General features: G+C 56.6%; 4 protein-coding genes across 6 annotated transcripts; 3 read left to right on the forward strand and 1 right to left on the reverse strand.

Annotated features, from left to right (window-relative positions):
- Positions 1-212: 212 nt before the first annotated feature.
- GPR162 (G protein-coupled receptor 162) lies at positions 213-3,787 on the forward strand. 2 transcript variants are annotated; one of them, XM_070495193.1, is made up of 5 exons: positions 213-1,079; positions 1,796-1,985; positions 2,569-2,726; positions 3,025-3,226; positions 3,374-3,787. In XM_070495193.1, exons 1-5 carry the CDS (start codon positions 213-215, stop codon positions 3,574-3,576), a joined length of 1,620 nt encoding a protein of 539 aa, XP_070351294.1. In that variant the 3' UTR covers positions 3,577-3,787. The 2 variants fall into 2 exon arrangements, with proteins under 2 accessions (XP_070351294.1, XP_044612087.1); XM_044756152.2 differs by having other exon boundaries at positions 3,025-3,787.
- A 668-nt stretch (positions 3,788-4,455) lies between these two features.
- On the forward strand, positions 4,456-14,926 carry P3H3 (prolyl 3-hydroxylase 3). Its single transcript, XM_014866546.3, has 15 exons — positions 4,456-5,170; positions 6,064-6,216; positions 6,568-6,769; positions 6,848-6,979; positions 7,460-7,596; positions 8,056-8,145; positions 9,229-9,281; positions 9,400-9,467; positions 9,580-9,704; positions 12,188-12,289; positions 12,625-12,775; positions 13,003-13,120; positions 13,198-13,273; positions 14,082-14,222; positions 14,378-14,926. Exons 1-15 carry the CDS (start codon positions 4,673-4,675, stop codon positions 14,525-14,527), a joined length of 2,196 nt encoding a protein of 731 aa, XP_014722032.2. The 5' UTR covers positions 4,456-4,672; the 3' UTR covers positions 14,528-14,926.
- CDCA3 (cell division cycle associated 3) lies at positions 11,313-25,404 on the reverse strand. Of its 2 annotated transcripts, none has more exons than XM_070495200.1 (6): positions 25,272-25,404; positions 24,888-25,062; positions 24,508-24,637; positions 23,708-24,001; positions 23,480-23,583; positions 11,313-11,697 (listed from the first exon to the last, which is right to left on the reverse strand). In XM_070495200.1, the coding sequence occupies exons 2-6, from the start codon at positions 25,005-25,007 to the stop codon at positions 11,596-11,598; spliced, it is 750 nt and encodes a 249-aa protein (XP_070351301.1). In that variant the 5' UTR covers positions 25,008-25,062; positions 25,272-25,404; the 3' UTR covers positions 11,313-11,595. The 2 variants fall into 2 exon arrangements, with proteins under 2 accessions (XP_070351301.1, XP_014722028.1); XM_014866542.3 differs by lacking the exon at positions 11,313-11,697 and adding an exon at positions 23,002-23,351.
- On the forward strand, positions 14,817-21,986 carry GNB3 (G protein subunit beta 3). Its single transcript, XM_014866538.3, has 10 exons — positions 14,817-16,086; positions 16,336-16,422; positions 16,685-16,723; positions 17,980-18,086; positions 18,166-18,229; positions 18,359-18,521; positions 18,621-18,687; positions 18,773-18,974; positions 20,342-20,558; positions 21,398-21,986. The coding sequence occupies exons 2-10, from the start codon at positions 16,366-16,368 to the stop codon at positions 21,502-21,504; spliced, it is 1,023 nt and encodes a 340-aa protein (XP_014722024.1). The 5' UTR covers positions 14,817-16,086; positions 16,336-16,365; the 3' UTR covers positions 21,505-21,986.
- Positions 25,405-25,715: the final 311 nt, after the last annotated feature.

Here is a 25,715-nt window from a genome sequence, read left to right on the forward strand (position 1 = left end):
CTGCTGACCCTCAGTCTCCTCCCCCACCCTCCACACCTGACCTTAGCTGAGTCAGTCATGCAATGCTGAGCACCAGAGTAGGCCTAGGGGCGGCCTGCCTCACCACGGGGCAAGGACTGTGGGCATCATGGGGTTGTGTGTGAGTGGGGCTCCTGGGTGAGACCTAGCCCCCACCCCCAGGAGTTCAAGGGGGGTGGGGGGCTGAGGATAGGATGGCTCGGGGCGGGGCGGGGGCAGAGGAGGCCTCCCTGCGCTCCAATGCGCTGTCCTGGCTGGCCTGTGGGCTCCTGGCACTGCTGGCCAATGCCTGGATCATCCTCAGCATCTCAGCCAAGCAGCAGAAGCATAAGCCGCTGGAGTTGCTGCTCTGCTTCCTGGCAGGCACACACATACTCATGGCGGCTGTGCCCCTCACCACCTTCGCTGTGGTGCAGCTGCGGCGCCAGGCTTCCTCCGACTATGACTGGAATGAAAGCATTTGCAAGGTCTTTGTGTCCACCTACTACACACTGGCCCTGGCCACCTGCTTCACAGTCGCCTCCCTCTCTTACCATCGCATGTGGATGGTGCGTTGGCCCGTCAACTACCGCCTCAGCAACGCCAAGAAGCAGGCGCTGCATGCTGTCATGGGCATCTGGATGGTCAGCTTCATCCTCTCCACACTGCCTTCCATTGGCTGGCACAACAATGGCGAGCGCTACTACGCCCGAGGCTGCCAGTTCATAGTCTCCAAGATTGGCCTCGGTTTTGGCGTCTGCTTCAGCCTCTTGCTACTTGGGGGCATCGTCATGGGGCTGGTCTGTGTGGCCATCACCTTCTACCAGACACTGTGGGCCCGGCCCCGGAGGGCTCGGCAGGCTCGGAGAGCGGGGGGTGTAGGCGGGGCCAAGGGTGGTGGGCCAGGGGGTTTGGGCACCCGGCCAGCCTTTGAGGTGCCAGCCATTGTGGTGGAGGATGCCCGAGGGAAGCGGCGGTCCTCGCTGGATGGCTCCGAGTCGGCCAAGACATCCCTGCAGGTCACCAACTTGGTCAGCGCCATCGTCTTTCTCTATGACTCACTCACGGGGGTGCCCATCTTGGTGAGATCGGGGTCCCTCCATCTCCTCTCCCCAATATCCAGGCCCTAGCATGATCATCTGACCTCCAACTCCATCAGTCATACAGTAGCTCCATTATCCATCTTCCTCTCTTCTACCCATCCCCACTCCATTTGTGAGCCCCCATTTCCATCATCCATATTCTAGTTCCCCTTATCCTCAGCTCCGTTGTTTTCCAGTTCCCACTACTCAACTCCATCATCCATCCTTCAGTTCCACTACCTATCCTCCAGCTCCATCATCTATCCTGCGGCTCCACTATTCCGCCTCCAGACCTATCATCCAGCTACTGAGCTCCACTCTCCATTCCCCAACTCCCTCTGGATACCACAGGCTCTCTGAGCACTCTTGTGAGCACCCCACAGAGCTCACCCTGCCACCCCAGCTTTTTGCATCCCCATCTAATCCTTATTCGTGAATTTCTGTTCTAGAAGTTTACTGTACCACCTGTGCTCCTCTCCCTCCGAACCCCAAGGCTTTGTCTCCAGTACTCTCCCCTGACCTTCCTCTGAGTCAGTCCCTTCCCCTGTTCATCCCGTCTCCATCTCCAGTTTTGCCTCTGTCATGATCCTGTGTGATCCCGGCCATAGCTTCCTGACTTCTTGCCCACCAGCTGCACTAGGGTATCAGATCTGGGGTCAGGTGGGCCCCCTCAGCCCTGGGCCCTGACCCGGCACCATTCCCCATCCTCCCGCCAGGTGGTGAGCTTCTTCTCCCTTAAGTCGGACTCGGCTCCCCCGTGGATGGTGCTGGCTGTGCTGTGGTGCTCCATGGCACAGACGCTGCTGCTGCCCTCCTTCATCTGGTCCTGCGAGCGCTACCGCGCTGACGTGCGCACGGTGTGGGAGCAGTGCGTGGCTATCATGTCGGAGGAGGATGGCGACGACGGTCAGAGGAGGGACTGGGCTTTCGCTTTCCTGGGCCTCAGGCTCCCTTTCCTCCCAGCCCTCCTCTGTGCGGGACGGGCTGCCCTGGAGTGCCCCCTGCTGGACAGAACCTGCGCAGCCCCTGGCTGACTGCAGGCTCCCCTTTCTCTAATCGAGCACCCTGATACACACCCACTGCTTCTTTCTGCACCGAGGGCTCCCTCCACGGGGCATCGGTTCCCCTCTGGAAGCCCACACTACCCAGCCCTGCCTCCGTGGGGCAGAGTGCCTGAGAAACAGTCCAGAGTCCTAACACAACCATAAAGAAGGCTGTGGAACTAAGGGGAGGCTAAGCTTCCTGAGAGACCCCCAAATACTGGGTCAGCTCTTGGGGGGAAGTAACTGTTTCGATAAATATGTTTATATGTGTCAAGCACTAGGGATTCAGCAGTGAACACAACAGACGCTAGCCACTCTCACTTTCCCTTTGGAGTTGACAGACTAGTGGGAACAGGGTTCTCTGGGGGGGCAGGAGCTTTTTAAAGGGGGCGAGGAGGGGGTGGGTATTCCCTGCCTGTAACCACTCTGCCCCTTCTCTCTCCTAGATGGGGGCTGTGATGACTATGCAGATGGCCGGGTGTGCAAAGTTCGCTTTGATGCTAATGGGGCCACAGGACCCGGGGGCAGGGACCCCACCCAGGTGAAGCTGCTGCCTGGAAGGCACATGCTCTTTCCCCCTCTGGAGAGGGTCCACTACTTACAGGTACGGGTCCAGGGAATGCAGCTCCTCTTCTGGGTATCCCCTCACTACTTTTCTCCAGTTTCTGTTCTCCATCCCGACGCCCCATTCCGGAGCCCTGGCCTGCAGGGCATAGAAGGGTAGGTGAAAGGCATGGCAAGAGGAGGTCCCTTTCAGACCTCTCAGCACCACAGTTGCCCATCAGAGGATGTTTTGGAAAACATTAAGGGGGTGGAGCCGTCTTGCAGAGTACCCGCTTTTGTTCCTGCCTTCATCCCTTTGTCCCTGCAGCATCTCTGGGTCTACTTATTCCTCTCCCCAGGTCCCTCTGTCCCGCCGCCTGTCCCATGATGAGACCAACATCTTCACTACTCCTCGGGCACCAGGCTCCTTCCTGCACAAGTGGTCATCCTCTGATGACATCCGGGTCCTCCCAGCCCAGAGCCGGGCCCTGGGGGGCCCTCCTGAGTACCTGGGAGGAAGACAAAGGTTGGAGGATGAGGAGGACGAAGAGGAGGCTGAAGGTGGGGGGCTGGCAAGCCTTCGCCAATTCCTGGAGGGTGGGGTTCTGGGGTCAGGTGGGGGACCCCCACGGGGTCCTGGCTTCTTCCGGGAGGAGATCACCACCTTCATCGATGAGACACCTCTGCCTTCTCCAACTGCCTCGCCAGGGCCCTCTCCTCGCCGGCTCAGGCCACTGGGCCTCTCACCCCGCCGACTCTCCCTTGGATCCCCTGATAGCAGAGCCCTGGGACTTCCACTGGGGCTGAGTTCAGGGAGACGCTGCTCCCTGACAGGAGGTGAGGGTAATGCAAGAGCTTGGGGAGGGTCCTGGGGCCCAGGTAACCCTATCTTTCCCCAGCTGACCCTGTGAGCCCAGGTGGGCCTGCTGGACTCAGAGGAAGGGGCCTGGGTGAGTAACGCCTTGTTCTGGCCCTGAGCCTAGGGCAGCTGCCTCCAGACTCCAGGGAGATGGGCGCTGGACCTTGGGCCCTGGAGGCCCTGGTGTCTCCCATCAAGTGACCAGATGCCCTACTCACCTTCCATCATCCCTAGCAAATGTATTAAAGTCTGAAGTGTTACTATGGAAACCTCTGTGTCCAGTGTACTAGGGTGGCAAAGGATGTGGTCAGAGGCTTGGGGATGGAGTGGCTCACAGAGGATGAAATAAAGCAGGGGCAGTAGACAGAAGCACAGAAATCACACAGAGAAAGACATGCAGACATACACAGAGACAGGCTTACAAGAGCATCTCGTGCTGGGGGGGGAGGGGAGACACTTGAGTTTTCTCCTTTGGGGTGTGAAGGATCTTTGTTCAGATTTGCGGAGGTGGTTTTAGAGTGTGACTCTGTGCCCCGTGCCCCAACTCTCCTCCTTGCCTAAACCCATCTAGGGGCCTACTTTCCAGGCAGCAGAGGGTTTGGGCCTGACATGGTGTGCCAGGCCTGGAGTTTACCTTCCTCCGTGCTGCATTCTAAAGCTCTTTTTCCAAAAGTGTGTGTGGGTGAATGAGTGTGAGAGGAATTCACACTCCCTTTCCTGGACCCAAGAGTGGAGGAGAACACAGCCACAGTCGTACTCCCCAGCGTGGGCCTCAGGGCTGGAGTCAAGGGTTCTAAGAGGCTCCTTAGGCTGTCTTCCAAAGCACAGGCGGCTCCCGTTCGGCCCTTCGCCCTCCTCGATCGCTCCACGGTCTGTTTCTCATCCCACACTACCCACTTGTCTTAAACCCCCGCTTTCTCCACTTCCTGCCAGGCTTCCTCTGACTTCTGCCGCTCTCATGTTGGCCTCTGCCAGTATTGGGTCTCTGCCCCATCTGCCCTCTTTGGCCCCGCTCATTCCTGCTCTCTTCCTCTCCTCCCTCCTCTCCATCTCTCCTTCCTTTCCCCTCCCTCTCCCTCCTCCCTTTCCTCTCTCTCCCCCTCTGATCCCGCATTTCCCTTCGGCAGCCGGCCGGCGGCTCTCGCACCATGCTCCGGCTCCTCCGGTTGCTGCTGCTACTGCTGCTGCTGCCACCCCCTGGATCCCCCGAGCCCCCCGGCCTGACCTCGCTGTCCCCGGGGGCGCCCCCCCAGGCCCCGGACTTGCTCTACGCCGACGGGCTGCGCGCCTACGCGGCCGGGGCTTGGGCGCCGGCCGTGGCTCTGCTGCGGGAGGCACTGCGGAGCCAGGCGGCGCTGGGCCGCGCGCGCCGGGACTGCGGGGCGCACTGTGCTGCCGAGCCGGGGGCCGCGCTCCCCGTCGTGCTCCTTGACGCCCCGGGGCCTGACTCTGGGCCCGGACCGGCGCAGGGGGCCTGGGAGCGGCTGCTCCTCCGGGCCGCGCTCCGCCGCGCCGAGTGCCTGACCCAGTGCGGGGCGCAGAGGTTGGGCCCCGGGGGCGCGGCGCGGCTCCGCGTGGGCAGCGCCATCCGGGACGCCTTCCGCCGCCGCGAGCCCTACAACTACCTGCAGAGGGCCTACTACCAGGTGCGGGAGCGGCGCCGGCAGTTTCTTGGGTCATGCCCGACCCATGTTGCACCCTACTTCGAGCTCACCAGGAGAGGGCGGAATGCTAGCGCCCAGGACCCGGGGTGGGGCTGTGGGAGGCGGTCAGCGGACCTCTCCTTCGGGTAGGTCCCGTAAAAACACGTCAAGTACCCACTGAGGTCGCAGAGGGACAGCCTAAGGGAGGGGGGAGCAAAGTTGGAATTGGGGGCAAGGTGGAAGTAGATTGATGATGGAGGGAAGAGCCCTGAAATTTTTGCGGGTCTGAGACCGACGTGGGGGTGAGCGCCGCCTCTACTTAGGAATGAAGCGGAGCGGCTGGGGGCAAAACCCGCCGGAGAGGAGGTATGGGAGTGAGGGGTGAGCGCGAGCCTTTACTTGGGGCAGGAGGGAGCTTTGGGAAGGTAAGAGGAGAGAGGCAAGGCTGAGGGCCCGCGTGGCCGGGTGTCTGGGGGCGGGGGCAGGGGACACGGCACAGCTATTAGTACCGTAGCTGCTTGCCTACGTGGCTGGGGAGGGGGGGCGCTGGTCACACACACCTCAGCTCAGGGTCCTAGAGACCTGCGGGTTTTCCTGGCGCTCAGGTCCCCCCACTTCCCCACTTCAGTTAGCCATCATTTTCATCTTGTCTCCAATCTGAGGGCCCTCCGCCCATATGCAGCCACTCCAAAGTGTTCACAGCCCCCTTTCTTAGCTACCGGACTCCCTAGAGGCCCAACTTACTGGTTTCTAGGGGGTCTGGAGGTTGGAAGATGGGCAGTTCTGACAAGTTTTCCAGAAGGCTCAGGGGCAGTCCCAGGTGTGTGTCTGCAGTGGGAAGGCTGGTCTCACACACCTCAGGGCACTGACTCCCTCCTCCTTCCCTGGCATCTCAGCTGAAGAAGTTGGACCTGGCAGCAGCCGCAGCACATACCTTCTTTGTAGCAAACCCCACACACCTGCAGATGCGGGAGGACATGGCTAAGTACAGACGCATGTCCGGGGTTCGGCCCCAGAGCTTCCGGGACCTGGAGACGCCCCCGCACTGGGTGAGACCCTCAGCACTACCCCTGTCCCACTTTGACTGGCTGGATATACAGGCCTCACTGGACTGTGGCCCTGTGCAGCTTAGGCCTCAGGAGATCTGGGTACTGTCTTCAGTGACCCTAAATGGGGAGTCCCCCTCTGGGACTTGGTTTCCTTCCTGAGGATCACTATAAAGTCCCATGTTCTAACATTCTGATTCTGAGGCCCACCCCTGTCTTCCCCAAGATGAAGTGGGACGTGACATCCATGCCCCAAATGAGACCAACACCCCTCCCCTTCATTCTACCTCCCAGTCTTGTTTGGCACCCCCTCCCCCAGGATCTCAGGTACCTGACCACTTCCTTCCCCAACAGGCAGCCTATGACACTGGCCTGGAGCTTCTGGGGCGCCAGGAGGCAGGACTGGCACTGCCCAAGCTAGAGGAGGCCCTGCAGGAGAGCCTGGCCCAGATGGAGAGCTGCCGGGCTGGCTGCGAGGGGCCTGAGGAGCAGCAGAGGCAGGAAGAGGAGGAAGAAGGGGCTGGGAGCCAGGGGGGCCTCTATGAGGCCATTGCAGGTAGGCAGGTGGGAGTGCGGGGTTCTCGGTGCTGAGGGGGAACATGCACAAGCTCAATGGCTCATGTGTCCTCCACAGGGCACTGGATTCAGGTCCTGCAGTGCCGGCAGCGCTGTGTGGGGGACACAGCCACACGTCCTGGTCGCAGCTTCCCTGTGCCCGACTTCCTTCCCAGCCAGCTGAGGCGGCTGCATGAGGCATATGCTCAAGGTCAGATTGGGAAGGGGGAACCCTGGGGGTGACTGGGGCTGCAGACAGGGAAGGTGAAGGTTTGTCTCCTGTGGTATCCTGAGCCCCATCTCTCCACCCCTCCCATATGTCTCTGGATCTCTAGTTGGTCAGGGCTCCATGGGGACCATCACTTCGGGAGGACTCTAGTTTGCTGTCCTTTGGCACCGTTGTGGAAGGCTCAGGAGACGGGTCCTAGGGCTCCTTCTGCCCCGCTGCTTCTCACCTTCCTTTATTCTCACCTCTCTTCTTCCCCTTTGAACTCTGCCCATACAGCTCAGGGATGTTTCGTAAGCTATGAGAGAGGCCGTGGTGGAGGAGCGTGTCTGCCCGGTGGGATGGGGGCTTTGGAGTTGGCCGGCCCTGGGAGACCACCTTCTCCGGTTCTGCCTCTGCCCCTGCCCAGAGACTGCTGCCATTCTCGGTCTCTGTGCCCACCCCACCCTATCACTCTGTCTCCAGTGGGGAATCTGTCCCAGGCTGTGGAAAATGTCCTGAGTGTCCTGCTCTTCTACCCGGAGGATGAGGCTGCCAAGAAGGCTCTGAACCAGTACCAGGCCCAGCTGGGAGAGCCGAGACCAGGCCTTCGGCCAAGAGAGGTGACCGCCTCCCCCACACTGACCCTGTGGTAGCCCTGAGTCAAACAAATATACCTGAGAAGTGACCCAGCCCTGGCCCCCAATTCTGGTCACCAGAGGCAACCCCAGGTCCAGCATCTGATGTGTCTCCACTTGAGACTCGACTTCTGAGTCCAAGTGCCAGCCCATCCCTCTCCCTTGAACCTCAGCCCTGCCTGCCCCGACCTTGTGCACACACACACACACACTCTCTCTCTCTCTCTCCCCTCCCCCAGTTTGAGCCCAGTCGCCCTGAAGCTGCTTGAGGGAGGGAAGCTGTTTGAGGGAGGGAAGCTGAATGGAGAGGCACGGTGCCGGTTTAAGGAACAGTGAGGCTGTCCCAGAACCTAGGGCCGCCCTGCTCCCTCCCGCCTTGACTTCCCTGCCCCACTTAACTTCCTCCTGTCTTGTCCCTTCTCCCTGCTGTCTACCCCATCTCAGAACATCCAGCGCTTCATCCTTCGATCCCTGGGGGAGAAGAGACAGCTCTACTATGCCATGGAGCACCTGGGCGCCAGCTTCGAGGACCCTGTGAGTGACTCTACTTCTCTCCACACCACCCCGCAGTGCTCCCCTGGGAGGGAGATAACAGCAGTGCCCTATATTTATGTGACACTTCAGTTTGCAACAGGGTTTCCCTTTTTCTACCATCCCATGAGGCTGGGAGAGGAGTCTGTTGTCCCAGTTCTGCAGGGACCAGGCAGTGCCTGTCGTTAAGGATGCTTTGGGGTCCTGCAGGCCTAAGTGTTGGTCTCTCTTCTGCCACAAACAAGCTCTGGACCTCCACGTGCCTCAGCCTCAATTTCCTTACCTGTAAAATGGAAACAATCACACCCATCTCAGAGGGCTGTTGAAGCTGTATCATTTGCTACAAAGCACAGAAAGCTCTGTTGCCGCTGCTTTTTTCCTTTTCTCTTTGTTGTAGTTATGAGAGGAACTAAAGGGCAGAGGTTATTCATGGAGCATGCTTTCCGACTTTCTGGGCACTGCTGACATTTGGGACCTGAGAGTTCTCTGCTGGGGAGAAGAGGGAGCTGTCCTAGGCTTTTTAGGGTGGTGGGCAGCTTCCCCGGTCTCTACCCAGGGGATGTCAGTAGCACACCCTGAGTCACAACCATCACAAATGTATCCAGACATGGACTGATGTGCCCTGCGGGCAAAATCTCCCTGTTTGAGAACCGTGGACTCTGAAGCTAATTTAAATCCCAGCACTGTCACTTACTAGCTGTGTGATCTTGGGCATGTTACTTTACCTCTCTGTGTCTCAGAATCCTTGAGTGCAAACTGGACACATTCATACTATCTGTTTCATAGACCACTGTGAACTTTAGATGATAAATTCCACTTCTGTGGATAAAGCTCTTAGAATACCCCCTGGCAAATAGCGCTGCGTAAGATGTTTTTGGTTTTGTTGTTGTTGTTATGGTTATTATTATTATTACTATTACAGAGTTTGGCCCAGTGCCCAGGGCTCCTGACCATGAGTCCAGGGCTTTTCCCACCCCCACCTTCCCCTCTGGAAGCAGGAGGACCTTAACGTGGTAGTTCTGAGTCTGACATCAGGGGTTCAGGGCTGGACTAGGTGGGTGATGGCACTTTCCCCGGCTGTCCCAGGACCCCTGGACCCCGGCAGCTTTCATCCCTGAGGCTCTCAGAGAAAAGCTCAGGTAGGAGATGCCCCGTGGTGGGAGGAGCCTGCCTGAGCAGGAAGGTGAGGGAAGGGCTCCTGGGAGGCTGGGTCTGGACTGGCCTGGGCGTCCACTGAGCGTGTCTCTCACCCCTGAGAGAGGATCAAGAGAAGAGGCCTTGGGACCAGGAGCCTCCACAGCAGAAGCCCTTGACTCACTGGAAGGGTAAGTTCCTGGGAGAGCAGGAGTCAGGAGCCTGGAGGGTCTGGGGGCTGCCAGCTACTGCTGGGCCCTTAGGGGACCCTCACCGCCCTCTGCCTGGTCCCTTCCCCTGCAGATGTCCTCCTCCTGGAGGGAGTAACCCTGACCCAGGATGCCAGACAGCTGAACGGGTCGGATCGAGCGGTGTTGGACGGGCTGCTCACCCCGGCTGAGTGCGGGCTGCTGTTGCAGCTTGCCAAGGTGAGAGGACCGGCGAGTGGTGGACGCATCAAGTAGGCAGGGACCCTCAGGCACTGTGCCTGCCCCCTGTCTGTCTGCTCTGAGTCTCCAGCTGGGACTGTGTGTGCTGCTGCCGCCTCACTGCTGCGGACAAATTCCTTTTCCTCTCCACTTAGCTGACATGGGGTAGACATTCTTTACAAAGGAATTTTGGTAGAAATTGACGGGAAGAACAAAACAAAAACCAGAGAGGCATAAGAAAGGGTGAGTATGCAGGTGAGGATTCCTCGGTTAGCCAAGAGTTTTGTAATTGGCTTGGCCGATGGCTCAGTGGGTGGTACACAGGCTTCTTTTCTCCTCCACTGCATCCCCTCCTAGCTTGGGTTGAATGACCCATATTCACCAGGTCGAGTCTGCCATTTTATGAAGCTTCAATCCTCATTCTAGGCTAGTGTTCCTTCACCACACACTCACTGAGTACCTGCTGTGTACTCGAAACTGCTGGGTTCCAGGGAGAGGGAGATGAACACAGACCCGCATTTGGGAGCTCCTTGTATAGAGAAGGAATCAGACACGGGGACACATAATTAGAGCAGGCGGTAAGTTTGATTAAAGAAGGATGGACGCATCCCAGTAGAAGCACTGAAACACAAAGTCATAGAAGGCTTCCCGGAGGGGCAGCCTGAGAGCTGTCTTAAGGATGAATTAACCAGGCAGAGAAACGGAGGAGAGTCAGGCTTGAGGGCAAACAAGGGGTATTGTGGGAACTGTGGGAGGGCACAGGAGTTAAGAGCATGGGCCAGCCCAGCGATGATTAGCTGTGTGACCCCGGGTACTGTATTTTAATGCCTCTAAGCCTAGTTTCCTCGTCTATAAAATGGGGCTGAATACAGTATTGTTGTAGGGTGGTTATGAGGATTAAATGAGTTAGTACATGGTAAACCTCTAGAAGAACATAGAAAGTGCTCAGTATCAGTGTCGCGAGCATCATCAGGTTGTATGTTACCCAGAGGCGGTGGCACAGGAGAGATGGTGAAGGGCCTTCTGTACTCTACCAAGGAGGCTGGACTTTATTTGTAGATGGTGGACAGCTTATTGAACGAGGGATGATGTCCCTTTTCCCACAGAACCTCCAGGTGCAGGGTCTGGGGTCTCCTCCTGTAGAACCGGTAGATGCCTCTAGTGGCAATGTGCAGAATGCGACCAGAGAGGAAAGTGAAGGGGGGACTTCCTGGGGTGATACAAGAGTGCGTTAGGTTAGGTCCTCATTTCAAGGGACTGCAGAGAGCGGACAGAAGATAAATATTTAGAAAACTGAAGATAGAGAAATTGAGGAGTAAATCTATGTGGAAGACGATGAAAGAAAGGAGTCAAGGATAACTCCTAAGTAGTGGCCCTTCTCTCTGTTCCTTGATCACGCTAAACTCATTCTGGTCTCAGGACCTTTGCACTTGCTGTTTCTGCTGCCCGGTACATTTTCCTTTCAGATATTCAAGGGCTCCTTCATATCATTGGGTTTCGATTTAGATGTCACCTTGTCAATTAGCTGACCCCTGACCCCTGCCTGGGCACTCTCAAGGTTGTAACCTTGTTTTAATTTTCTTCATAACACTATCACCATCTGAATTGATCTGGTTGGTTGGCTTATTTATTTATTTCTTTATTATCTCAAAATAGAAACCCCATGAGAGGAGGGACCTCTTCATGTCATATTCACAGTTGTGTCCCCAATGCCTAGAACAGTGCCTGGCACTTAGTGGGTGCTCAGTATACATTTGTTGAGTGAATGGATACAAGAATAGGTTAGACGGCTTGGATGACTAGGTAGTCTCTCAGAGATGAGGTTTATATATGGGGTAACCAGGTAGTGGTACTTGAATTGAGTTTCAAAAAGCAGGCAGAAGAATAGGTGTCAGGAAGGGGATGTCCAAATACCGGGAGGTCCCAGGTGATGAGAGTCATGGAGGCAGCTGGGTACTTGGGACTCAGCATCAGGGGTTCTCAGGTTCTCCAACTGCAGGGAGAGTGGGGAGAGGAGAGAGAGATGCCTTGGCGGATGCTGTCCCCCCGCCTCGAGTCAGCCGGAACCTGGGCTGACTGTCGAACTTCCCGCAGGGTCCTCTTTCCAGAGACTCCTCTCTTCTTGCTCCTCAGGGATGAATGATCAAGCCCCTCTGGCACCCCCTCCTCAGGTGTCCTTACCCTCTCAGAGGCCCCTTCCCCACTGTAAGAAGCTCTCTAGAGTTCTGTGCACAGTTCCCCCAGTGAGTGGGATTCCAGGTCTTTGCCAGAGAGTGACAATACAGACATGAAGACAGTCCTTCTCTGGGAAAGGACAGCAGCTCAGGAAGAGGAGCCACCAGAGGACTCTGGGAGCTTCTGGCCTCTTCCAGGGAGTGGGAGGGTTGGAGGGAAGGTCTTGCAGCCCCGTGGGCAGTGAGGTAGGTGGGTGATAGCCTGGGGCCGGGGGAAGTGACTCCATAGTTAACTCCCCCTCTATTTAGGATGCAGCTGAGGCTGGAGCCAGGTCTGGCTATCGAGGCCGCCGTTCCCCTCATACCCCCCATGAACGCTTCGAGGGGCTCACGGTGCTCAAGGCTGCGCAGGTGAGAGGAGGCACCCACGCCCTGGTCTGATGCCCAGAACTGGAGAAGAGGGTATGCAGGAGGCTGGGCACCAGTGCCTGGGCTTCTCCTGTGGAGGGGCTCTCCTGGGACTGCATACCGGAGTCCACCACCCAGGGCTGAGGAAGGGGGTGTTCTGAGACCTTGGGGCCTGGGTTGTTGTCATGGAGCCAATGGAAGGATCGGTTTGGGCTGATGGATGGAGCTGCCTGCTGAGACTCCAAATGCATGGGTGGAGAGCTGTGGAAGTAGGCTGGGGCTGGGCCCACCTTTCCATTGCCTCCCTCCTTTCCCGCCCTTCCTTTCGCTGCCTGCAGCTGGCCCGGGCTGGAGCTGTGGGCAGGCAGGGTGCTAAGCTGCTTCTGGAAGTGAGTGAGCGTGTGCGGACCCTGACACAGGCCTACTTCTCTCCGGATCGGCCCCTGCATCTTTCCTTCACCCACCTGGTGTGCCGGAGTGCCATAGAAGGTAACTGCCAGGGACCACAGCTGCTCCTTCCCAACCCTGGGCCTCTGCTGGGCACTGCACACCCTCAGCACCCCCAAATGTGTGGGTTTCAGTCTTCAGAAAGACCCCGACTCCTCTGCCCAGGTGGGGGCCTGGCCTCTCTGCCCAGCTGTGAGCCCTGGAGCCGCAGGGTAGGTGTGGATGGTGGGGGAGCACAGAGGCATTCACCAGGCCCCTTTGCTTCCTAGGAGAGCAAGCGCAGCGCATGGACCTGAGTCACCCAGTGCATGCTGACAACTGCGTCCTGGACCCGGACACCGGAGAGTGCTGGCGGGAGCCCCCAGCCTACACCTATCGAGACTTCAGGTGGGCGGCCCCCCCAGGGGTCAGGCAGGTGCGCCTGGGTTGGGATCTCACTGTGTCCTGTCTTCCTCCCTCCCCAGTGGACTCCTCTACCTCAACGATGACTTCCAGGGTGGGGACCTGTTCTTCACAGAGCCCAACGCCCTCACCGTCAAGGTAAGTGGGGTGGGGGCTGTGGGGTGTGACAGGGAGCTCAGCTGTGGGCTCAGGAGTCAAAACAGAAGGTTCCCAGAGGCAAATGCAGGGAAATGGCTGGGGCCGCCTTAACCCTTTCCTTTCCTGGCATCCCCAGCCCTCTCCATCACCTGTCTGGGTTCAGGGACTCTCCTAGTGGAGGCTGATGACGCCTCCTCAGGAGATCTCGGACTGGCCCCTCCAGACCCTGCCTTCAGTGTTGCCTCATGTCCTAAAGGAAGGTGGGTGAAGCACAGGACCCCACGTCCCTGTTCCAGTAGAAACTAGGGGCTAGAATTGGGTAGGAGAGCGGCAGTGATTTTGCATCGTCTATTGCTCTTCTTACTCAATTATCTCCTTCTCCACTTACCTCCACCAGCGACCTATAATCCAAGCCCTCGCTGGGGTGGAAAAATGTCCCCAAGATGCTCATCCCCAGTACTCAGAGTCTGGTACTGCACTCATACGCTCAGATTGCTTCACACCTGGTTCAAAGGGTTGGGCAGGAAAAGTCAGGGCACCCGGGGGAGGGAACCGACAGGTGGCCCTCGATGGAGGCCCCTTCTCCCTTTGGCTCCAACTCCTCTAGCCTAAGTCTGGCATTTGTGCTCCCCAAGTTGAAGCCGATTTCTCATTTGCCCCAAGATAGTCCCTGGATTAAGGAGTGGGAAGTGATGGGCAAGAGAGCTGACCTTCCTGGGCCCCCTCTCCTGTCCTGCTCCAGGGCGTCAGGGCCAGGTTCTCTGAGAGTGCCTACCCCTGGAGCCGAACCTGCCCCCTGCCCCACTAGGCTCAGGTGCGTCCTCGCTGCGGACGCCTCGTGGCCTTCAGTTCCGGTGGGGAGAATCCCCATGGTGTATGGGCCGTGACTCGGGGACGGCGCTGTGCCCTAGCACTGTGGCATACGTGGGCGCCTGAGCACAGGGAGCAGGTAAGGAGGAGCAGGAGGAGGAAGGGATGTCTCTCCTGGTGTGGGAAGGGTGGGCCGGCTGATGGATGAGGGGCAGGGGCTGAGATGACCCAGGGAGGGTCCTTGGGGCAGGGTAGATGCAGGGGTCTGGGTCAGACTCTCCTCTCACTCCCCAGGAGTGGACAGAAGCCAAAGAGCTGCTGCAGGAGCCAGAGGAGGAGGAAGAAATGCCCAGCAGAGACCCTGCCCCAGAACCCCCCAGCCGCAGGCTCCAGCGGATCCAGGACAAGGCTGGGAAGCCGCCTCGGGTCCGAGAGGAACTGTGAGGGGCTGAGCCAACTCCTTGGGGATGTGGCCACTTGACTTGTGAAGGGCTGCCTTGATGCCAGGACCCATGAGAAGCCCCCATGTAACAGGAGCAGAACAGCAAGCTCTCTCTCCCTGTGCCCCCACCATCTTGGGAGTCACAAGGGCCGTCCAGCCCTGGACTCAGAGGACACTGCACGGGCTAGCCTAGAGGTCACCAGGCCTAGGAAGCCACACCTGGTCCCAGCTGATGGACCTCCAGCCCTATGACAGACAGAGGACACGATGCCTCCCTCGGGACAACTGGCAGGGGGCAGGGCCTGACTGCTTTCAATGAGGAGGATGAGAGGGGAGGATACCCCACTGCCCTCTCCCAGGCTGTCAATAAAGAACGTGAAGATCCCTCAGCCAGGGCCCAAGTCAAGTGTATCACAGTTTCTGTGGTGGCTGGAAGGGGGAGTGGCTATGGCTGGCCTGGGAGGAGACAGGTGTCTTTGGGCCTCCCAAAGGGGGGCCACTCAAGCCTGTGATTTGTCAGGGAAATCTCGGCCACCTGCTCCCCTCATGCAAATGGACCCTAACCCCTGACAGCTGCTCCTTGGGCCTCCAACTCTAAGCCCTGTCTTCCCTCTGAGCTTGGCCCCGACTTAGGGCAGCCTGATCCCTTGGGGTCCTGCCTTCACAGCCCCAGCAGGACCCTGTGAGTCGTAGGGGCAAGGAGTGGGACAAACCCCAGGTGGGAGCACTTGCCATCCTTTCTCTACCCAAAGCAAGGGCAGGCCTGTCCATCCTTCTCTCTGGATCCCCTGTACCTCCTCCCACCCGCCCAGGATCAGACCTAGGGGCAGCTGGTTGGGGTTTGTCGGGAAGGATTATCCAGATCAGTCCCTCTAATCTCAGCTCCTACCTGCGCCCTCCCCATATTCACCGTAGCCCTCCTCCCCCACCACCCCGAGCTAAGGAACAAAGTTTTGGTTATTGACAATGGGCCATCTCTCACCCTCACATTCTGGCTCCTGGACTGGTTGTTAGGTAGGCTCTGACTGCCAGATCATCACCATTGGTGGGGCCAGGGCCTGGGGGGGGCCACTGGGGCTGTGGTTCTCCTGCTCCTCTGCACCCCTCCCAACCCCAACCCTTAATCCTCACAGCTTTGCTCTAATCCTACGGGGCCTGATGCTCTTCTCTCTGCCCACAGAGAGGCTGGCCAGGGAAGCACCCCTTCAACCCCTCCTCCCTCCGGGGCTTGTTGTGGGGGACTGCTCCTCTCTATAGCCCCATACGCCTGCTCCCCGCCCTCCCCCAGGCTGGACCCAAGTCTCTGGAAGCCACACACCTCCCTCCCTGTCCTCCCCCCGACCCCGACCCCGACAGCTGATTTCATTTGCCTGACGTAGTTGGCCCTACCCTTCCCTGTCATCCCCCCCGCTCCCCCGCCCCCCAGAGTCGGGGCCAGGCCAGGCCAGCTCCTCCAGCAGCAGAGCTGGGGCAGGTGACGGGCGGGCATCGCCGCTGAGGGAGTGAGGAGGCACCTGGGAACTGGAGCTGGAGACCTGGGAGAGGTCCAGGCAGAGCCCAAGTAAGAGGGAGCTGGCCTGGCTCTACTCTCTGGGGCTGGGGGCTGCAGGGAGGGCTGGGGCAGGGCTGGGGCTGGCTGCACAGGACCCCAAACTTGCAGAGGCTAGTGGGGGAGGTGCTGCAGGCCACCCAGTCATGTCCCCATTTCTTGTAGTGGGCTCCAACCCTCATGAGGAGTCTGGTGTGGGGTGTGAGGGACAGAAACGTGGCCAGGGGGGCTCCCCCTACACCTACTCCATGTTCCTGGCAGGAGCCGGAGTCACCCCTCAACCCGTCAACCATGGGGGAGATGGAGCAGCTGCGGCAGGAAGCGGAGCAGCTCAAGAAGCAGATTGCAGTAACCACAGAACCCTCCCACTGGGGGACCCCAGAAAACATGGAACTGGACATGAGGGAGTGTGGCCTGAGGGGAAAGGGGCTGGACTTGCTTCTGGGTGACGCCTTAGAGACCCCTGACCGGAAGTGACCAGAGCCTTTCTAAACTTGGATCTCATATTGCAGATGTCCCCCAAACCCTAGAGCCCCTGGCCCACCTACCTCAGAGGCCCGTGCACCCCCACCCAGTCCTTACCCTCCCCTGCTGTCTGCTTTCCCCCCAGGACGCCAGGAAAGCCTGTGCTGACATTACTCTGGCAGAGGTGAGAACTCCTGTCCCCCTGAGGCAGGGGCTGAGGGGAGGGAGGGGATGGAGCTCCCTGACAGCAACAGCCTGGTGCTCAAGCTTTAGTACAGCATGTCCTTGGAACGAGGAACAGCATTAATTAATTCATTCAACAGACATTTAGTGAGCTCTGCTCTGGGCCAGGCCCCGTATTGGAGGGTGAGGATGCAGACGCTGTCCCTCTCCTCGTCCATAAAACAAGAATGATTATGAGCCACCACCACCGCCCCCCCGCCCCCGCCCTCGCCCCAGGGTGGTGAGGATGAAGAGAGAGGGAGCTTTGTAAGTCATAAAGCCCTCACAGACTCTAGTTCCTAGTTGTCTAATACTGCACTTCATCGGTTCTAAGGTGAACATTTTTCACATTTTGATATCTCTGTTGCAGCCAATAATAGATGGTGCCTTACAATGATAACTGGCAGCCCTCTTTCTTTCTTAGTGATCCATAAAAGAACACTGCTGCTTAGAGTTGGTGGCATCTTGGATTGGATTAAATATGTTAATAATAAGAGTAAACGTTTACTGAACACTTCCCATGAGCCGCACACTGGGCTAAGTTGCTTAAATACATAATTTCACTTAATTTTCATGATTATCCCAGAAGGTAGGTGCTATAACCTTCACTTTACAGATGAAGAAACAGGCTCAGAGAGGTCAAGTAACTTGCCCAAGATAACAAAGCAAGTAAATGGCAAGTCAAGTCTATTGACTCTGGAGCCCCAGCCTAAGTCTAGAAGCTGGAGAGAGTTTAAGGGGCATTGGACCGCACATTTTAGGAGGTGCAGTTCAGGGTCACAGCGATGCCCTGGGCACCCAGTTAAACAGCCGGCCGTGTTGCAGTGGTGTGTGAGAGTAGGCTCCTAGTGGCTTGGGACAGCCGCACGTAGGCATCTCTCCCCAAGTCCATGTTCAGTGACCTCACGCTGGCAGCTTGAAATTGGCCAAGGTGGAGTATTTACATGATGGAAATCACTCTCCCACCCCCCCACCCTCCCCTCACCATACACACTGGAGAGGTGGTTGTTAGACACTTAGCAGCATGCCCCTGGCTATGCGTGTGTCTGTCTCCCACATCGGTCTAAGCCACTCCAGGGCAGGGACTTATTTCTCTAAGGCTGGGGGCCTGGCCTAGGACCTTGCACGGAGCAGAACTTGTACAGATCAGTGGCTGTGGCACTGGCATCTGGGCATGTACTCTGCTCACCCCAATTTCTAATGTTTCCTTTTCTGCAGCTGGTGTCTGGCCTAGAGGTCGTGGGACGAGTCCAGATGCGGACACGGCGGACGTTACGAGGACACCTGGCCAAGATCTATGCCATGCACTGGGCCACTGACTCCAAGTGAGCCTTGAGAGGTGCCCAGAGGGGAGGGGGAGGCAGGAAGAAGAGGCTTGGGTGACACGGGGTGCTCTCTCCCCAGGCTGCTGGTAAGTGCCTCGCAAGATGGGAAGCTGATCGTGTGGGACACCTATACCACCAATAAGGTACCAGCCCTGCCTCCCTGCCCCCCATCACCCCATCCTTCCTTCAGGCATCATGCCTACCCTCCTCTGCCCTCCGCACCTGGGAGCCCAGCTCAGGTCCTGCCTCTGGCCACACCCGCCCTCCTGCAGGTTCATGCCATCCCGCTGCGTTCCTCCTGGGTCATGACCTGTGCCTATGCCCCGTCAGGGAATTTTGTGGCATGTGGGGGGCTGGACAACATGTGCTCCATCTATAGCCTCAAATCCCGCGAGGGCAATGTCAAGGTCAGCCGGGAGCTCTCTGCTCACACAGGTGAGTGAGACCCTGTCTGTCTGTCTCGGGGGTCCAGGGAAGCCCCAGCCCTGGCGGGTTGTGGCTCTGTAGCCAGGGCAGTGTCCTAACCACCCCCAGGTTATCTCTCCTGCTGCCGCTTCCTGGACGACAACAACATTGTGACCAGCTCAGGGGACACCACGTGGTGAGGACTGCAGGCTGTGGGAGCTGGGGCTCGGGAGGCAGTTCTGTCCTGGCTTTTCTGTGACAGCCTCCCCTCCTCTCTGCAGTGCTCTGTGGGACATTGAGACTGGGCAGCAGAAGACAGTGTTTGTGGGACACACGGGGGACTGCATGAGTCTCGCTGTATCTCCTGACTTCAAACTCTTCATTTCGGGGGCCTGTGACGCCAGCGCCAAGCTCTGGGACGTGCGGGAGGGGACCTGCCGGCAGACTTTCACTGGCCATGAATCGGACATCAATGCTATCTGCGTGAGCCCCCACTGTGCTCCAGCTCCAGGGACCACCTCACCCCCACCACATCCTCTATCCCTCCCACAGCTCCCTACCCCTTTCTTTTTAACCTTCCACTTCAAAATAATCTCACTTTACAGAAAAGTAGCAAGAATAATAAAAAGATCTCCCACCTAGGCTTCACCCATATTCACTGTTAACATTTTACCACATTTGCTTTATCATTCTCTCTGTAGAGAGATGGGCAGATAGATAGGTAGACAGACAGACAGATACATACACCTAGCTGTAGATACAGATACATTCTGTTATTATTTTCTTCCTGGGTCTTTTGAGAATAAGTTGCAAACATCATGCTTTTCCCCCCTTAAAATACATCAGTGTATATTTCCCAAAAACAAGGCCATTCTCTTACATAGCCACAGTATCATTCTTATTTTTAGTTTTTTGAGGAAGATTAGCCCTGAGCTAACATCTGCTGCCAATCCTCCTCTTTTTTTGGCTGAGGAAGACTGGCCCTGAGCTAACATCCGTGCCCATCTTCCTCTATTTTATATGTGGGACGCCTGCCACAGCATGGCTTGCCAAGCAGTGCCTAGGTCTGCACCTGGGATCCGAACAGGCGAACCTCTGGCCCCCGAAGTGGAACGTGCGAACTTAACTGCTGTGCCACTGGGTCAGCCCCACAGTATCATTCTTAAAATCAGGAAATCTAACATTGACACAATACTGTAGCCTACAGTCTGTACTCAAATTTCACCAATCATCTCAAGAATGTCCTTCCTTGCAATGTGTTTTTTGGTCCAGGAACACGCATTGCCTTGCCTGGCTGTATATTTTCCAGTTTCCTTTAAACTGTACCCATTCTTCCACCTTTTTTTGTCTTCCACGACCCTGGCAATTTTGAAGAGTACAAACTAGTTTTCTGCAGGCTTTCCCTCCACGTGAGTGGATCTGACATTTGCTCGTGATGAGGTTCAGGTGATGCATTTGTATCTAGCCCTGTTCTCATACTCTGATCGGGCCGACTGTAGCCGCAGGAGTCGAGGACAACCTCCGCCCTTCCAGCCATGTGACCCTGGGCAAGCTGCCCACCCTCCCTCAGCCTTGTGCTCTCGCCTGCACCGTGGTGGAAATAACGCCTGCCTGCAGCCCTGTAGCGAGAGCAAGTGAAGGGTGTCCGAGCCCTGGCATGCTGCTGGCTCGCGATAAATGTCAGTGGTGGAGAGCGAGCTGTTTCCCACCACAGGCTGGGGAAAGGACAGGCAGGGGGGCTGAGGGAAGCAGCTGGCCATGGAGCCACCAGGCAGGAGTCAGGGACAGGGCAGGAGAGGCAGCAGGCTGCCCAGGTCTGAGTCCTGACCACCTTGCCACTGTACCTTCAGTTCTTCCCCAATGGAGAGGCCATCTGCACGGGCTCGGACGACGCCTCCTGCCGCCTGTTTGACCTGCGGGCCGACCAGGAGCTGACCGCATACTCCCATGAGAGCATCATCTGCGGCATCACGTCTGTGGCCTTCTCCCTCAGCGGCCGCCTGCTTTTTGCAGGTTATGATGACTTCAACTGCAATGTCTGGGACTCCATCAAGTGCGAGCGCGTGGGTAAGGGCCAGCCCCCTGTGCCACCTCAGCTGGAAGGACCCCCCCGCCAGCTCCCCTTGTTAGGACCTTCTTACTGCTGTTCCCTAATTGCTGGGTAACTCTGAGCTCTACCCCCAGGATCTAGTCCTCCTTGGTTCTCAATCTAGGACTGTCTTCTCTCAAAGAAAACTTGCTCTACGCGGCCCTTCTCCACTGCCCAAGGCCATAGCTGCTCCCTGCCAGAGGAGCTCCTTATGGTCATCCCCAGACCCATCGACACTGAATGTCCAGTCAGTTCTGGCTTTTAGGGGCACTCACTAAAGGAAAGGGCTATCTCAGGGAACTATGCAAAGAGCAAAATCCAGGAGATCCAGAGGGACCTGAGGGCCCTGATCCAACCTAGGGACTTCTCTAGGAGCAGCCAGTCTGAAGCAGAATCACGTAGTGTGGTTTCTTCTGGGAGAGGCCAGGTGCTGAATGAAAATACCGGCCAGAGTCAGGACCCCAATTCTAATTCTGCTGCTTAGTTTCTGAGTGCTCTTGGACAAATCACTTCTCTCTGGGCCTCAGTCTCTTCACTTGGAAATACGACTACAGGGTTGCCTTCCCTGCTGTCTGGTGCCCATCAAGGTGCCCTTGTTTTCTCATTAGCACACTGGCACTTACCCCAGGTTCTTGACAGAGAGCTTGGCCTCAAGAGAACCCTGCCCCTTAGAGCTAATCCTCTTTCAGTCTTCCAGTCTCCACCAGGGGCTGCAGAGTCCCTGCCAGCCCCCCTAATTTAGGATTCCTGCACGTGCACACACACTCCCTGCCAAATCAGCATGGGAAACAGGCTGACTCCTCTCCTTTTCCCTCAGGTACCCTCTCTGGCCACGACAACAGGGTCAGCTGCCTGGGGGTCACAGCTGATGGGATGGCTGTGGCCACTGGTTCCTGGGACAGCTTCCTCAAAATCTGGAACTGAGGAGGCCAGGGAGGTAAAAGGCCACGAAGACACTCAGCTGCCCCCTCCCCTGCCCAATTTCTGTAAGGTTTTCTTTTCTCTACCCCAGCAGCCATTCCCACCAAGCTTTCTCCCTTAAGGGCAGTGGGGAACATGGGGAGTGTGCCTTTGGGAGGCAGAATCAGGGACACAGGGGCAAGGAACTGCCCCATCTCCTCCCATGGCCTCCCCTCTCCATGGTCCTGACAGCTTTTCCCTTAATGAGCAAGGATAACTGACCCTCCCCAGCCCTTGGCAGCCTAGCAGCCTTCCAGTCTGAGCCCCAGGCCCTGGGATTCCTCCCCTAGAGCCACTACCTTTGTCCAGACCTGAGTGGCACAGGGTGCTCAGCCCCATGACCATGGCTCTGGCACCATTAGGGTCCCCTTCTCTTTCATGCTTTCTCCTTCCTCTACCTTCTTTTTTTCTCTCCTAAAGCAATTGCAATAAAGTTAGCACCCCAGTATTTCTGTGATGATGTTTGGCTTCCACTCCACTTCTGTTCCAAAAAGATGCAGGTCCCACTTAAGTAATAAAGTATTAGAGGTGCAATGATAAAGGCTGGGTACCAGCTGGTGGGAAGAAAGTAGGGTGGAGGCAGAAGCCCAAGCCGCATGGGGAGGGCCTGAGATGGGTCAGGAGGAGAAGGTATTCACCAGGTCGCTGAGGGAGCATGTGCACAACAGTTCACTACAGCCTGCCTATGGTATGTATGCATGTGTTTGCACAGGAGGGTTATGTTGAGAAGGAATCAGATTATAAAAGGCCTGGAATGCCCAGCTAAAGGGCCTAGACTCTATGCTAAGGGCAATGGGGAATCATTGAAGAGTCTGAGCAGAGTAGTGACGTGATCAGTGGTGCTTCTCAGAAAGATCACCCTAGCAGCAGCACAGGTTGATGAAATGGGGAAATACTAGAGGGAATGGAGGGAAATGAGGTAGGAGGCAGGTGGCAAGAAATGCAAGAGTGAAAGGACAGAGGGGCAAGAGAAGGGATGGGGAAGAGACTGAGGATATAGAATCACCAGGATTTAGTGACCAAGACCTAGGACATGGGATATTCAGAGGGCAGGATTCAAGATGATGGCCAAGGTTCCAGTTTGGGCATCTGGGTGGATAACGGAGAATAGGGGATGAAGAATACCTTTTGGGGGATGATCACAAATTCAACTTGAGACAAACTGACTTTAAAGTGCCTATGGGGCAGCTGGATAAAAGTCAGGGTTAGAGAGAGAAACCTGGAAGTTACCAGAATATAGGTAAGTGACAGCTAAAGCCCTAGAAGTGAACACCTAGAGAGAGCAAGAGGAAAAGGCCAAGGACAGAGCCCTGGGGAACACTAGGACTAAAGGGAGGTACATAAAAGACGCTCGGAGGAATCAGTGAGGGAACACTCAGGCCGGGGAACAGAAGCTCCCCAGGCTGCCTTTCTACCTGCAGAAGACTCGGTGCAAGGGTTAGGTATAACACTTAACAACATCATTTAAAACCACTTTCTTTAATATGCAAGAAACACATAAGACACTAACAAAGCCCAAGGAAGCTCTCAGTCCCAGAGTTGGTAGTTTAGGTGGAGTTAAAGAAAACAAGCCTGTCCAGTCTCCCAGGGAGAGAAGGGGTGAGTGTAGGGAATGTCACTAGGCCCCTAGGGAACCCAGTGCTGGACCCACACATGGCCTAGTTCTCTACCAAGGGAAAGTGCTGATTTTCCTTGTCGTGGTCCTGGCCTTGCTCCCATGCTCGTCCTCCAGTTTTCAGAAGTCGTCCAGTTCCCAGAATGGCCCCTTCCTTTAGTTCCCTAACATTTTCACTCAGAGAAGGCCACTTACCCTGAAAAAGGCAGTGTTCGAGTTGGGGGAGGGAGAGAGGTTGTTCAGGAGAGGGAAGATTGGGTAAAAAGGCCTCCCATGCTCTACGCTGGATTTCCTAGTAATAACCTTCACCCTGTCTCCCTTTACCTGTCGTGGTGTCAGAGTCCCAGGGGAGTTGTCATCCTGCAGGATGGTGAGGGGAGATCTTCCTAGTACTTTCCCCTTTGGTTTCTGTCTGTTGCACTTGGAACCTAGGGTGGGTAAGGAGTTAAAGCAAGGAGCCAAAATTAGGGGCTTACAGTTTATTCTTCCTACATTCATCCATGGCCATTATCCCAACTTCTCTTCCCTATATGTTGCCCTTAGATTCTGTACCTGAAGATCGGGGAGTCTCAGGGTCTCTCAAGGGCTTGTCTGAGCCCTGGCTGGCCACAGAGGTTTCTGAGGGCTGTCCTGTTTCCTCCTTGGAAAATGCCTGCTTGGAGGGGAGCTCAGTTTGGCTCCAAGGTGGCATCTGGTCCTCAAGGGAAAACTGGGTGCCCAGAGGCAAGTCTAATTCAGAAGATGAAGGTGCCTCTGGGGGCAGACCAGGATCTGGGAGAAGATTCAATCTGGGGGCTTCGGTCTCAAATACTTCACTCAGCTGTTTCACCAGTGGGCTTGGGGGCTCTAGAGGGGAGAAGTGGGATAGTGACCCTCTGATACAAATCATTCAGGAAGGAGGAAAGTATACAGGAGCCTTAGGATTCTTGACCTGGTGAGTGAGGGATTGGAAAGAGAGAAATCAAGGCGAGAGGGAGTAAAATGTTGAGAAAAGAGTGAGATGAGTTCAAAGCAGGAGGATGGAGGCCCCTTTAAGAAGGAGCCCTGAGGGACCGGCCCTGTGGCCGAGTGGTTGCATTCGTGTGCTCTGCTCCGGCGGCCCGGGGTTTCGCCGGTTCGAACCCTGGGCGCGGACGTGGCACTGCTCATCAAGCCATGCTGAGGCGGCATCCCACATACCGCAAGTAAAAACACACAACTATGTACTGGTGGGCTTTGGGAGAAAAAGGAAAAATAAAATCTTTCTTTTTTAAAAAAAAAAGAAGAAGGAGACCTGAGAGTATGGCTTCACTGACCCCACCCAAGGATGCTAGGTGACAGCCTTATCAGAATTCCCTGGGCTCAACACTTACCTCCGCTGCTGGTCTTCATAGGTGTCCGTGAAATACCAAGGGTAGGAGAACGGGGATCTGAGTCCTGGGCCTCATTAGGACCCTCCAGCTGCTCCCCTGCTGGTAGGTTTGGCTGTGGAGAGCTCTCCACCTATCAAAACCAAAGGCTAGAACAAGTCTGGGCCCTGACTCTTCTTCCCTCCCAGGTCTCTAGCCTCAGGCCGATATTCTAGGCAGGGATTGCCAAGGCCCTCAGACATTCAGCCTACTCCACCCGGACTGACAATGTGGAAAATAAGGCCTCAAAGTAGAGGGAGGTGGGGGGCAAGGGCTCTCTCAGAATCAGAAATGCCCAAGAATTCACACAGTTTCTCTGCCTCTCCCACCCCGGCCCAGAATACCTGGATGGGAGTGCGAAGGATGCCGGCAGTAGGTGAACGGGGGTCCGCCACTCGGGCCAGATGCTTGTTGTGCAGTGGAGGCCGCGCTGGAGTAACTGGGACGCTCTTGGCTGAGCCCATCTCAACCAGGAGGAATAGGGTGGGCAGAGCCCGGCCCAGGGCGAGGAGGGGATGCCTGTGAGAAGTGACTCAGGTCTCAGCCCTTACCGCGACCATGTCCGACTTCTAATTCCAGACCCCCCGATCTTCCCAGTTCCCAGCTGAGGAACCTCCTGGCCGCTGGGCCTGAGGCCTCTGCGGGGATGATGACTGGTGCAGCTGAGAAGGCGGCTCATTCTGGGCCTGCTAGGTCGTCTCATTTACTAATTTATTCAAATCACTTACCAGGCCCCAGATCCACTTTTACGCGCACAGCCACTCAAGCCTTAACCCGCGGAAGCTGAGTTTCAAACCTCCCGCCACGCCCCTGCCTTGACCCTATTGGTTGAGCCGACGCAGGCTCCCATAGGCCCGCTATGTGAGACCCGCCTCTAGTGGAGAAAGTCATTGGGCTGAGAGGACGTCTGTCACGGGGACCATGGGGCCAATGGGCAGCGGCTTGGCTTGCCCAGGGGTGACGCCCCCTCCATGAGAGGACTTTTGTTCTGTAAGAGGCTTTGAGTTGTCCGTCGTGGGATTTTGAGGAGTGCCAATCTTCGCTTCTGAGACCTTCAGTGTCTAAACCAAATGATTTTGTTAAAAAAGTAGACTCATGAATTATTACAGATCCTGCTGAAGACGGAGTTAAGATTTTTCTGAGGCGAGAGAGATCGTAGTCCTTATTGGTTA

Source organism: Equus asinus, chromosome 22, assembly GCF_041296235.1.
Source record: "Equus asinus isolate D_3611 breed Donkey chromosome 22, EquAss-T2T_v2, whole genome shotgun sequence".
NCBI lineage: Eukaryota > Metazoa > Chordata > Mammalia > Perissodactyla > Equidae > Equus > Equus asinus.